Source organism: Lycium barbarum, chromosome 6, assembly GCF_019175385.1.
Source record: "Lycium barbarum isolate Lr01 chromosome 6, ASM1917538v2, whole genome shotgun sequence".
Lineage (NCBI taxonomy): Eukaryota > Viridiplantae > Streptophyta > Magnoliopsida > Solanales > Solanaceae > Lycium > Lycium barbarum.
Window position 1 is genome coordinate 126,263,632 of NC_083342.1, and position 14,210 is coordinate 126,277,841.

The following is a 14,210-nucleotide window of genomic DNA, read 5'->3' on the forward strand; positions in this document are numbered from 1 at the left end:
TCATTGCAATTGTTGACGACACGGTTTTCCTACACGGCACTGACAGTCTAGTCTAGCGTGTAGAGGGGACCTCAGGTTGGCGGATAGTGATCACACGGAAGTCGGATTACTTAGCCTTACGTCGCCCTTCTAAACATCTCAAGAAGGCGCCGCGTAACAGTAAGTTTTCTAACTTCAGTTGAAAGATCCATTTTATTTATTTATATATATCTATTGATGTCAAGTCAGAGTAGAATTATAGTGATTCTCAACGAAATTGCAATGCGATTAAACTAAGTCACAGCTTTAAGCTTAAGTATTCAATAAATCGTTGTCCAAGATATTTTTGTTTGACTCTCGAAATTCAATCTATACTACATATATTGGGACAGATGGAGTCATATACTTTTTTTCTTTTATTAGCTTATAGAATGTAAATTCATTATAAGTGGTGTTTTCTTTAGCCAAGGTCTACAGAATGTTGATGTAACCTTTTTCACAATCAAAGGTGAGACTTTTAGCTTTCTTTAAGTTCCTTTCTTTGTGGAAGATTTTAGTAGGTCCATCGATACTCATGAATTGCGGTCTTACTTTTGTAATTGATAGCGTTTCGGATCAGGGAAAGGATGTTGTTCATGAAAGGTGATTTGTTAAGCAGATCGAGAAAGCTTGTCAAAGGCTTAGCCAAGGCCGAGCCTCTCTGGCTCAAGGCTATGGAGAAGTACCTCATACTTTCCCTCCTTTTGTTTTTCTTATTCAATTAGATCCTTATATTTACTGCTAGAAAACGAGTCCCCTCAATTGTGGTCTAATTCTTTTTCTTGGGCCGAACACGTGAAATATTTTTGTTGATAGTAGTAGTGGTGAGACTTGAATTTAGGACCTCTACGTGTTCTAATACTATGATAAAGTGGTTGTACAACCTCATCTAAAAGCTTAATCTATTTGAAAGGTGACATGTTCCTTTTATCATTACTTTTTAATTAATTTAGCTTTGCAACTGGCATCTAAGAAAAGCATTTTTAAGAATGCTCATAGGATTCTTGGGCGTGATTTTACTAGAGTGTATCCATGTTGCCTTGAACATGAAATAGTGCTCCTAATGCTGGTTATTGCTTGGAATTTTGTTTGAATCTAGGGCTCCACCGGCAACATTCCCTCGTGCCGAGAAGAAGCTGCAATCCATCAGTCTACCCGAGGATGTCTATATCAAGAAGTTCTTCCAAAAACATCCAGAATCTAAACATGAGGATGCTATTAAGCATTTGCACGTGCTCTGTTAATAAGCTACCCCTGAGGTGTATCATGTATGCCTTGTTGTACTGTTGATCCTAGGGTCTCAACAGCTCAAGTGTGCTGGCTTTAATAGTTTAACATGCAATATGCTGCACATCCAGGAAACAAGTGGGGAAAGGTGCTACCAATGTACATAATATGAAAAGTACTATATCGAGAAGTAAAAGATCTTCTTTGGTCTCAGCACATCTTGTCTTGTGCAGTCGAGGGTAGATTCAGTCTTTTATCGAAATTCATTATTTTCCTATAGGAGAAATTGGCATATTGAAATTATAAACTTTTTTGCTCCACTGAGGCTTTATTCCTTAATACTTTTAACAGGATTTCCGGATTTGACCCTCCTCCAGCCCGTCTATTCGGGTGGCGAGTGCTAGAGTTAAAGGAGCAAGGGGTCAGTGAATAGGAAGCTATGGCTGTTGCTGATGTACGTATCTCGTCTTTCCAAATTCAAACAAATTCGTTGAGGCTCAATCTTCTTCTAGGACCGCTATTTAAAAACTGTGTGATTTTGTTGTTATAGATGGAATATAGAGGAGAAAGAAAAGCAAAAAAGAAAGCATATTCTCGACTGAAGCAGATTGCACGACTTCAAGGGAAGAAACCACCTCCCAATCCATATCCAAGCGCTATCAAGGAGATACAAGCTGAAGAAAGGAAGTTTGTGCGCGATCGTTTCTATAACCGAGATATTCTTCAAATTGCGGGGAGACTGAAAGAGGAGAGGCAAGCGGAGCTGCAAGATAGAAGAGGTGGAGGTGGCTGGTAAAATCCACAAGGTCTTGTTCTAATAGGTTTTCTTTTCTCTCTTTTGATGCTTCGATTATGTATCTTTCAGATATTAGATCTCTGTCCAAGTGGTTACACTTTGTGGTAGGCTTGGAGTCCTTTTTCAGTTAGATTGAAAAATAGGTGATAGTTGTTAGGATTTAAATCCCAAATCCGACCTTTGTAAGCAGGTTCCCAGGAAAGATTGGAGGGTCACAGCTGGACCACTTAAATACCAACCTCCTTAGACAGAACCTACTTACGCCGTGATGTAAGCGAAGAATATATAACACACACAGATTTATAGTGGTTCACCCTCAATGTGAGAGCTACGTCCACGTTGCTGTTGCAGATCTTATTAAAGAAGAAATATTACAAGTGTTTACAACACTCAACCTCACAACCGCAATCCCAATTACACTCAAGAATTTTACCACAGAAAAATTCTCTCAAAGACCTTCTCTTACTTAGGCCTTTCACTAAGAGTATTTATCTTAGATTTTTCTCTCTCTTTGGGATGTGTTTAGCAAATGATCTTGATGATATCTTACAAATGAACCATAAGCTACCTATTTATAGGAATGAATTTCCTATGATGAGGTAAGCGCTTACATCACAACTATTATGAGGTAAGCGCTTACATCACGACTATGTGAACAAAAGAATTGACTTGTTTGGCCAATTCCACACCTAAAAAATCTCCCACTTGAAGACTAATTTTAATTTGTCTTCACACTTTGATCGATGCAGCAGCTCTTTCCTACTTTCATACTTCGTGCAGGCCAACTGAAGTTGAGCATAGCTTCAGTTTGTCTATCGTCACTGCCTTTGTCAGCATGTCTGCTGGATTCTGACTCCCTGCGATCTTCTCAAGCACTAGCGCTCCATCTTCCAAAGCTGATCTAATGAAATGGTACCGGAGTTGTATGTGCTTCGTTCGAGCATGGTAGACCGGGTTCCTTGCCAAATGAATGGCACTTTGGCTATCACAATATAGCACACTTCCCTCGTGGTCCTGATCCAATTCCCGCAGAAAAGATTGTAGCCACATCATTTCCTTTGTGGCCTCCGTCACAGCAACGTACTCAGCCTCACAACTAGAGATAGCTACTATCTTTTGCAACTTGGAAACCCAAGAGATTGCAGTACCTCCGAATGTGTAAACATACCCGGATGTGCTCTTTCTGCTATCAATATCACCACTGTTGTCAGCATCAACATACCCTTGCAATCCTGTTTTTGATTTTCGAAAATACAGAGCTGAAATCGAGCTGCCTTTCAGATATCTGAATATCCACTTCACAGCCTCCCAGTGTTGCTTTCCCGGATTGCTCATAAATCGGCTGACAACTCCCACTGCATGTGCAATGTCTGGCCTTGTACATATCATTGCATACATAAGACTACCGATTGCAGATCCATAAGGTATCTTGTCCATCTGCTTCTTCTTATCCTCGGTTGTCGGCGACTGATCCTTTGACAACCGAAAGTGTCCAGCCAAGGGAGTGCTGACTGGCTTGGCATCATACATGTTAAACCTTTTGATAACTTTCCTCACATATTCTTCTTGTGAGAGTTTGATGCCCTCCTTGCTTCGGTTGATTCTCATCCCAAGGATTTGCTTTGCAGCTCCCAAATCCTTCATTGCAAACTCTTCAGATAACCCTTTTTTCAACCGATCAATCTACTGTAGGTTTGCTCCTACGATTAGCATGTCGTCGACATAGAGTAGCAGTATCATGTACGAGTCTTCAAATTTCTTGAAATAACAACAGTGATCTGCCTCGCACCTTGAAAAATCAGCTTTCTTCATAAAGCTGTCAAACTTTAAATACCACTGTCTTGGAGCCTGTTTTAGTTCGTACAGACTCTTTTGAAGTTTGCACACCAGATTCTCCTTTCCTTTGATTTTGAATCCCTCCGGCTGTCGCATGTAGATTTTCTCGTCTAGATCACCGTGAAGAAATGCAGTTTTCACGTCCATCTGTTGCAGATGTAGATTTTCCTTTGCTACCAGCCCAAGAACAGTTCTGATAGTCACCATCTTGACTACGGGAGAGAAGATCTCCGTATAGTCAATGCCTTCTTTCTGTTGAAATCCCTTTGCAACCAGCCTTGCTTTATAACGCTTGCTTCCATTGGGTTCTTCCTTTATCCGATAAACCCATTTGTTTTGCAATGCCTTTTTATCCTTTGGCAACTCGGATAATTCCCATGTATGATTTGCCGATAGTGAATCCATTTCATCCTTCATTGCCAGCTCCCACTTAGTCGATTCATCGACTTGCATTGCTTCTTCATAACATTCCTCCCCTCTATCAGTGAGTAGAATGTAGTTGAGGGATGGAGAGTACCTGTGAAGCGGCTTCCTGATCCTGGATGATCTACGCAGCTCTGTGATTGGCGTCTGTTCATTTGTTTCAGAATCAACACTTTCATCAGCACCTTCTCGGATTGTTTGTTCCTCTGCCTCGGTTGTACCTGGCTGCGGCTCAGGTGCCGGAAAGTCCCTCAAATCGACTATTTCCGATTCCTTGTCCTGACATTCTGAATTGTTTTGCAGCTTGTCTTTGTACAGTACCTCTTCGTTAAAGACAACATTCCTGCTTCGGATGATCTTCCGATTTTGTTCATCCCAAAATCGGTACCCAAGCTCGGTGTCACCATAGCCAATAAAGTAACACTTCTTTGATTTTGGATCAAGCTTGCTTCTAGCCGTATCATCATTATGAACATATGATAAGCAACCGAACACTTTCAGAAATGAAAGATTTACCTTCTTGCCACTCCAGACTTCTTCTGGAATTCTGAAATCCAAGGGAACTGACGGTCCTCGGTTAATTAAGAAGGTCGCGGTATTGACTGCATCTGCCCAGAATGTCTTGGGCAGTCCAGAGTGTATTCTCATACTCCGAGCACGCTCGTTCAACGTTCGGTTCATTCTTTCGGCTACTCCATTCTGTTGCGGCGTTCCAGGTATAGTCTTCATCATCTTGATCCCATTATCGGCACAGTACCGTTTGAAATCACCATCAGTGTATTCTCCGCCGTTGTCGGACCTCAAACACTTCAACTTGAGGTTTGTTTCATTCTCGACCATGGCTTTCCATCTTTTGAATACACTAAACACATCGGATTTATTTTTCATAAAATAAACCCATACCTTCCTGGTTGAATCATCAATGAAGGTCACGTAGTAGTGTGATCCTCCAAGGGAGGGTACAGTGGTAGGTCCCCACACGTCTGTGTGCACCAATTCCAGCTTTTCGACCTTCAACTCTCTGCCTGCACTTGAGAAGCTTACTCGCTTTTGTTTTCCGAGAATGCAGCTCTCACACGTATGAAGGTCCACCGTCTTCAACTCCGGAATTAAGCCATTTGTCACCAACAGCTTCATCCCCTTCTGGCTGATATGCCCAAGCCAACAATGCCACAAATCTGTCTTCTTTGTGTTGTCAACCACAGCAACAATATCATGACAGCTATCCGTCATGTAGAGAGTGCCAATCTTCTTTCCTCGGCCAACTACCATAGCACCTTTCGCCACCTTCCAAGACCCATTACCAAAGTTGAGATCATATCCCTCATCATCAAGCTGACCTACTGAGATCAGGTTTCGCATCAGCTTTGGAACATGTCTAACTTTTGTAATCTTCCACGAGGATCCATTTGACATCTTCAAATTAATGTCTCCCGTGCCAACAACGTCTAGCGGCTCTCCATCGGCTAAATAAACTTTGCCGAGATTCCCAGCCACATAGTTTGTCATTATATCATGATGTGGGGTGGTATGAAAGGACACTCCTGAGTCAAGCACCCAAGAGTCTATCGGGTTGTCAACCGATAGCAACAACGCATCGCCAATGTCTTCCGTAGCAGCGTTGATTCCAGCCCCTTGTTGTCCTCCTTCTTTGGCGCCCTGCAGTTCTTCTTTGAGTGGCCTGGTTTTCCACAGTTTCAACAATCAAATGTTCGTCCTGGTCTGGATTGACCCCTGCCATTCCTTGACTTCGATCTGCCCCTATTTCGGTTGTAGTTTCTGTCATAATTTCTGCTTCTGTTTTCAACATTAAAAGCAGAACTCGTCGATGCCTCTCCAGAATCTGTCCTGCGCACCTCCTCAGCAAGGATACGATCCCTAACATCGTTGAACTTTAGTTTGTCACTGCCGACAAAATTACTAACCGCTGCTCTCATTGGCTCCCAGCTATTTGGTAGGGATGCCAACAAAATTAGAGCTTGCACTTCATCATCGAAGTCAATTTTTACCGATGACAATTGATTTACAATGGTATTGAATTCATTTACGTGTGCAGCAACATGAGCATTTTCCTTCATCGTTAGATAAAATAGTTTCTTCATGAGAAATACCTTATTATTTGCCGAAGGTTTCTCATACATGTCAGACAATACCTTCATCATATCTGCGGTGGTCTTCTCCTTTGCCACGTTGTGAGCAACGTTCTTCGACAGCGTCAGCCGAATGACTCCCAGAACTTGTCTGTCGAGGAGATTCCAATCTGCTTGCTTCATCTCCTCTGGTTTCGGACTCAGAGGTTCATGAAGCTTTCTGCCATATAAATAATCTTCAATTTGCATTCTCCAGAACGCAAAATCTGTACCATCGAATTTACCGATGCCGTGCGTCGTACCATCTTCGCCTCCCATCGTTTCTAAATCACAACACAACCTGTTGCTCTGATACCAGTTGTTAGGATTTAAATCCCAAATCCGACCTTTGTAAGCAGGTTCCCAGGAAAGATTGGAGGGTCACAGCTGGACCACTTAAATACCAACCTCCTTAGACAGAACCTACTTACGCCGTGATGTAAGCGAAGAATAAATAACACACACAGATTTATAGTGGTTCACCCTCAATGTGAGAGCTACGTCCACGTTGCTGCTGCAGATCTTATTAAAGAAGAAATATTACAAGTGTTTACAACACTCAACCTCACAACCCCAATCCCAATTACACTCAAGAATTTTACCACAGAAAAATTCTCTCAAAGACCTTCTCTTACTTAGGCCTTTCACTAAGAGTATTTATCTTAGATTTTTCTCTCTCTTTGGGATGTGTTTAGCAAATGATCTTGATGATATCTTACAAATGAACCATAAGCTACCTATTTATAGGAATGAATTTCCTATGATGAGGTAAGCGCTTACATCACAACTATTATGAGGTAAGCGCTTACATCACGACTATGTGAACAAAAGAATTGACTTGTTTGGCCAATTCCACACCTAACAATAGTCTGAATTTTCCGGTAAGAAAAGAAGCAATTTCTATTAACGTGATTCAACTGCCTTCACTGATGGGGAATTCACGGATTTCAATTTCTATTTTCATTTCCTTTTTTCAAAATTTTAACCATTCAATGGTTCAGCTTACAAGAGCATGACGCTAATGTTGACAAAAGATTACGGCCACGAGCATTTATTTGATTTCAACTCTGTCCGTAAACACTAAATTTGTGATGTATTTGGCCACATCGAATAAGCATAATTTCAAGTCCTCATATAGTTGTCCCTGCATAGGATGAGGATTTATGGCTTTGGCAAAATGCAACACTTGTGGTCCACTCCACCTCACCTCAAACATGTCCGTTATTTTGAAAATTACTCTATTTTTTCTCACTCGACGTACGGTAAAATGCCTCACCAAAGTATGCAGTTTTCAAGATCTGAACTCGAAATATGTAAAACACTTCCACCAATGTATTCAGTTTTCAGGATTCGAACCCGAAATCTTAGAATACAGAAGTACTTAGTGGTCGTTTGGTACGTAGTTTAAATTATCCCGGGATTATAATCCCGGGACTTTTATATTTTATAGGGAGATGAGATAAAATAATCCCAAGGATAAGTGGGATAAGCTGGGATATCTCAGCTTATACCATGGGATGTATTTTATATTTTGTTTGGTAAAAGGTATAAATTTATCCCTTCTACTAAATATGATACAAAAAATTAGTGCTGGATATCCCAGCTTATACCTTGCACCAAACGATCCCAACTTACAAGTGCTCTTAACTGTTGGTAGTTAGTTCTTGTAATTATTCGATCCTAAGTTAACTTTTCCTTGTACTTTTTTAATAATTCAAAGAAATAGTTATTGGACTTTCTAATTTAGTGGCTCACAAGTAACAATTTAAATTACTGTGTCACGAAATCAAATTTCGATAAATACGAACTCCTTAGTTTTCTTTAGTTTCTTATTAACATGTTAAGAATGGAAGAAGAAAAAGAAAGATAGACAACTACGAAAAAAGTACTTCTATAAAATAATAATAAAATAAAAGAAAAGAAAAGCAATATGAGTACATAAAATTCAACTCAACCGTTGGGGTGCGTTCAAGGGCCCTCATCTATCATTCCTTAACCAAGTTGGTTGTCCTGTTGCTATATGCTTCACCAATCATCAAATCCAAAAGAATCAATTCCTTCACCACTGAAATCCCTTCACCCCATCTTTCTCCATTCCCAAATTCAAATCAGCAGCACAAAAATGGAGGCACTTTTTGCTCAATTCTCCATTCTATCAGACCAAGCTCTTTGTGACAAGAACTTCGACCCTTACACCATAGAAGATGATCTCATGAAGCTCTTTGAAGTGGAAGCTTACAACGCTTGGGCGGCCATGGAACTCCATCAAGAAAAGGAAGTTGAAGAAGCTGAGAATTACATGAAAGAAGCAGAGCATCATATTAACACTGCTATGGATGATGCCATGGAAGAATTTCGCCGTTTCGAAGAGGAAATGAACCAAATGGCTAAAGCTGAGTATGATAGCCTTGTTGGTGTTGCTGAAAGAGCTAGAAATATGGGAAAGACTATGGAAAAAGTGGCTACAATTGCTGCCAAGAAGTACATTGAAGGTGCTGTTAACTCTGCTGGTGCTTCAATGAAATCTGCTATTAAAGCCATTTCTTCTCACTCTAACAAGGTTCATCCTTCTTGAGATATCTTTCACTAATTGTTTATTTCTTCAATTTGGACTACACATGCTATATTAATGTGTCAGCCTTGCTTCTACTTGTTTAGCTCTTGAATTTTAGTGGATTAAATAAGCAAAGTAAGTATATCAGATCCTTCGAACATATCTTCTTTAGTTGTTTTCTAATTAGTTTAAGCTATTTTACGCCACGCTGAAGAAAAAAATAGAAAGATTCATCAAATACGGGAATGGATTGGAATAAATTTTCAACAGAAACAAAAAAGTTGAAAGATGAAATGACATTGTCTAAAATCTTGTATGGTGAATAAAAGCTATATTCTTCTGATAAATGCAGTAACATGCGTACAAGAAAAAAAAAACAATCTTTTGAGTTCAGTTTGCTGGTAGTGTGGGGTCCAGTCCCCTATCCCATATTTTAAGAAAGGAAGATTTTTCTTCCTTTGACAAATTATACATTGGCAACAATTGTGGACTTGGCTAACAAGCCAATTTCTTTGTTCACATTTTCATGATGTAAGCGCTTACCTCATCATAATCGTGATGTAAGCGCTTACCTCACCATACGAAATTCATTCCTATAAATAGGCAGCTTATGGTTCATTTGTTACACACCAAAATCTCAGACAATACATCTGAGTGAGAGCAAAGTGAGGTATTCCATAGACTGTAAGAAAATAGTCTGTGAAGAAAAATAGAGTGTGAGTGATATTGTAGTGAGGTGGGAAAATCAAAAGAGTGTTATTTCTTTTGAGGGTGTAGTGGTCTTAGGAGTATTTGTACTCGTTACTACACAGTGTAAAATTCCTTACTATAGTGATATCAGCTGCTCCTCTTGGTCGTGGTTTTTCCCTTATTCAGAAGGGTTTCCACGTAAAATCTTGGTGTCATTATTGCTGCATTTTATTCTTGCTTATTTAACCATAACTTAGTGTTCCGCGTTTATTACTAATACCGTGAATATTATTTTTGCGGGTCTATTTTATTCCCAACAAGTGGTATCAGAGCCAAGGTTCTGTATGAGTATGCTCTGTGGTTGCAGCACAGTCTGAACTTCCACATCAGAAAAGAATTACTTTGGTCTTCGAATAAAATAGTAATTTGTATTTGTGATAAACAATGGAAGCCAACACTAGTAGAATGGTTACTTTGAGTGGCGTAAATTATGCCATTTGGAAGGGCAAAATGGAAGATTTGCTCTATGTCAAGAATTTTCATCAACCTGTCTTTGGAAATAAAAAGCCTGATAATAAATCAGATGAAGAGTGGAATTTGTTGCATCGGCAGGTTTGCGGCTTTATTAGACACTGGGTTGACGATAATGTGTTGAACCATATTTCTGGAGAGACACATGCTCGGACCCTATGGGAGCATCTTGAAAGTTTGTATGCTCGAAAAACTGGTAACAACAAGATGTTTCTGATAAAGCAAATGCTGAGTTTAAAATACCACGATGGTTCCGCAATGACAGATCATCTGAATAATTTTCAGGGGATCATGAACCAGTTATCTGCTATGGGCATTAATTTTGATGAAGAAATTCAAGGCTTGTTTCTACTTGGTTCCCTACCAGATTCTTGGGAAATTATTAGAACTTCATTATCAAATTCTGCTCTGGATGGTGTGATCTCTATGGATCTTGCCAAAAGCAGTCTTTTAAATGAAGAGATGAGAAGAAAATCTCAAGGTTCCTCCTCATCAGATGTCTTGATGACTGACACTAGGGGGAGAGGCAAGAATCGTGGTTCTCAAAATAGAGAACATCATAGAAGCAAATCCAGAAGCAGACTAAAGATATTGATTGCTATCATTGCGGGAAAAAAGGGCACACAAAGAAGCTCTGCCGGATTTTGAAAAAGGAAAATAGAGATAAGGAGGAAAAGAAAGAAGATGTCAATCGTGTTGCCGCTGTCACTACAGAAGATCTTGTTACTGTCCTTGATGCGGATCTGATAAACATTGCTTGTGATGAGTCAAGCTGGGTTGTGGACAGTGGTGCCGCATCTCATGTGACATCAAGGAAGGAATTTTTCTCATCCTATACTCCGGGTGACTTTGGAACTTTGAGTATGGGTAATGAGACTATATCTAGGGTGGCTGGTGTTGGAACGATTTGTTTGAAAACTAGTACTGGAACTAAACTAGTTTTAAACAATGTAAAGCATGCACCCGATGTTCGTTTGCACTTGATCTCTGTTGGTGTTTTGGATGATGAGGGATATGTCAGTACCAATGGTGCTGGAAAGTGGAAGCTTACTAAAGGTTCCATGATTGTGGCTCGTGGCGAAAAGCGTCGTGGTCTATACTGGACTACGGCCTCTACCTGTGTTGATATGGTGAATGCAGTTGAGAGCAATAGCTCTTCAACGTTATGGCATAAGAGGCTTAGCCACATTAGCGAAAAAGGACTAAATGTTCTGGCCAAAAAGAAATTATTGTCAAATTTCGAAAGTGCTAAATTAGAAAAGTGTGAGCACTGCTTGGCTGGAAAACAAAATAGAGCTTCTTTCAAGTCTCATCCTCCTTCAAGAAAGACAGAGTTGCTTGAGTTGGTGCATTCAGATTTATGTGGTCCAATGAAGACAAGGACTTTGGGTGGTGCACTTTATTTTGCTACCTTTATTGATGATTGCTCAAGGAAACTTTGGGTCTACGTCTTAAAGACTAAAGACTAAGTGTTGGGTGTCTTTAAGCAGTTTCAGGCCTCAGTTGAAAGAGAAATTGGAAAGAAGCTGAAGTGTATTCGTACTGATAACGGTGGTGAATATTGTGGACCGTTTGACGAATACTGCAAGCAACAGGGTATCAGACACCAGAAGAATCCTCCTAAGACTCCTCAGCTTAATGGTTTAGCAGAGAGGATGAACAGGACCTTGATGGAAAGAGTCAGATGTTTGCTTTCTGAAGCAAAGTTGCCGAATTCCTTTTGGGGTGAGGCTTTATTGACCGCTGCACATGTTATTAATCTATCCCCTGCGGTTGCTTTGCAAAGTGATGTTCCAAACAGAGTTTGGTATGGAAAGGATGTTTCCTATGACCACTTGAAAGTGTTTGGTTGTAAAGCTTTTGTACATGTGCCTAAAGATGAAAGGTCGAAATTAACTGCCAAGACAAGGCAGTGCATCTTCATTGGTTATGGCCTTGATGAGTTTGGTTACAGGCTATATGATCCAATTGAGAAGAAGGTTGTGAGAAGCCGTGATGTTATCTTCATGGAGGATCAAACCATTGAAGATATTAACAAAGCGGAGAAGATAAAATCTTCAAGTTCTGAAGGTTTAGTTAATCTTGATCAAGTTCCTCATACAAATGCTGATGAAGTTGGTGGGCTCGATGACGATGGTGATGCCCAGAATCATGTTCCAGATCAGCATGTTGATGATGATAACGATGCTGCTATTGATGAAGTAGATGCTCCTACTCATGAAGTCGTGGATGAGTCAGATATTCCACTTAGAAGGTCTACTAGACAGCATGTTCCTTCTTCCCGTTATTCACCTAATGAGTATGTATTACTCACTGATGGGGGAGCACCTGAATGTTATGAGGAGGCCATGGAATTTGAGCACAAGGATCAATGGATTGAAGCCATGCAAGATGAGATGAAATCTCTGCGTGAGAACCATACTTATGAGTTGGTGAACTTGCCTAAGGGCATGAGAGCTTTGAAGAACAAGTGGGTGTTCAAAGTTAAAGCCGAAGAACACAGCTTGAAGCCCAGATACAAAGCTAGATTGGTTGTTAAGGGATTTGGTCAAAGGAAAGGTATTGACTTTGACGAAATATTTTCTCCTGTTGTGAAAATGTCCTCCATTCGAACAGTTCTTGGTTTGACTGCTAGTCTTGATTTGGAGATTGAGCAGATGGATGTGAAGACTGTTTTTCTTCACGGTGACTTAGAAGAGGAGATTTATATGGAACAACCTGAGGGCTTCAAGGCAAAAGGTAAAGAAAATCTTGTATGCAAACTCAAGAAGAGTCTATATGGATTGAAGCAAGCTCCCAGACAGTGGTACAAGAAGTTTGAGTCTGTTATGGGGGAGCAAGGCTACAAGAAGACTTCTTCAGATCACTGTGTGTTTGTACAAAGATTTTCTGATGATGACTTTATCATCCTTCTGCTATATGTGGATGATATGTTGATTGTAGGCAAAAATGCTTCCAGGATTGACGAGTTGAAGAAACAATTGAGTAAGTCTTTTGCAATGAAAGACTTGGGTCATGCTAAGCAGATTTTGGGCATGAGAATTACTCGTTCGAGAGATGAAAAGAAGCTTTATTTGTCGCAGAAATAGTACATAGAACGTGTACTAGAGCGCTTCAATATGAAGAGTGCTAAGTGGGTTAGCACACCTCTTCCTGGTCATCTGAAATTGAGCAAAAAGATGTGTCCTACAACAACAGAGGAAAAAGAGAGAATGGCCAAGATTCCTTATTCCTCTGCCGTCGGAAGTTTAATGTATGCAATGGTATGCACTCGACCAGATATTGCTCATGCAGTCGGTGTTGTTAGCAGATTTCTCAAAAATCCAGGGAAAGAGCATTGAGAAGCTGTGAAGTGGATACTCAGGTATCTAAGAGGAAGCTCAGATGAATGCTTGTGTTTTGGAGGATCAAATCCAATTTTGAAGGGCTATACAGATTCTGATATGGCAGGTGACCTTGATAACAGAAAATCCACTACTGGATATTTGTTTACTTTTTCAGGGGGAGCTATATCATGGCAGTCAAAGTTGCAGAAGTGTGTCGCACTATCTACAACGGAAGCAGAGTATATTGCGGCTACTGAAGCTGGCAAAGAGATGATATGGCTCAAGAGATTCCTTCAAGAACTTGGATTGCAGCAAATGGAGTATGTTGTCTATTGTGACAGTCAGAGTGCAATAGACTTGAGCAAGAACTCCATGTACCATGCGAGAACAAAACACATCGATGTCAGATATCATTGGATTCGTGAGCAATTGGAAAGCGAATTGTTCCAAGTCAAGAAGATTCACACGAATGAAAATCCTGCAGATATGCTGACCAAGGCGGTACCGAGAGACAAGTTCGAATCGTGCAAAGAACTTGTCGGCATGCACTCAAATTAGAAGCCAGTGTACCCTCCTTCAGGTGAATGGGACTGGAGGGGGAGATTTGTGGGGTCCAGTCCCCTATCCCATATTTTAAGAAAGGAAGATTTTTCTTCCTTTAACAAATTATACATTGGCAA

The 14,210-nt window shown here is 40.3% G+C and overlaps 1 protein-coding gene and 1 pseudogene across 1 annotated transcript; both read left to right on the forward strand.

Annotated features, from left to right (window-relative positions):
- Positions 1-590: 590 nt before the first annotated feature.
- LOC132600147 (uncharacterized) lies at positions 591-2,192 on the forward strand (annotated as a pseudogene).
- Positions 2,193-8,551: 6,359 nt separating this feature from the next.
- LOC132644597 (uncharacterized) lies at positions 8,552-9,004 on the forward strand. The gene has a single exon (XM_060361198.1). The coding sequence runs from the start codon at positions 8,552-8,554 to the stop codon at positions 9,002-9,004; it is 453 nt and encodes a 150-aa protein (XP_060217181.1).
- Positions 9,005-14,210: the final 5,206 nt, after the last annotated feature.

Bases quoted from the DNA above. Each gene is read 5' to 3' on its own strand.
- LOC132644597 (XM_060361198.1), top strand. From the start codon at position 8,552: ATGGAGGCACTTTTTGCTCAATTCTCCATTCTATCAGACCAAGCTCTT.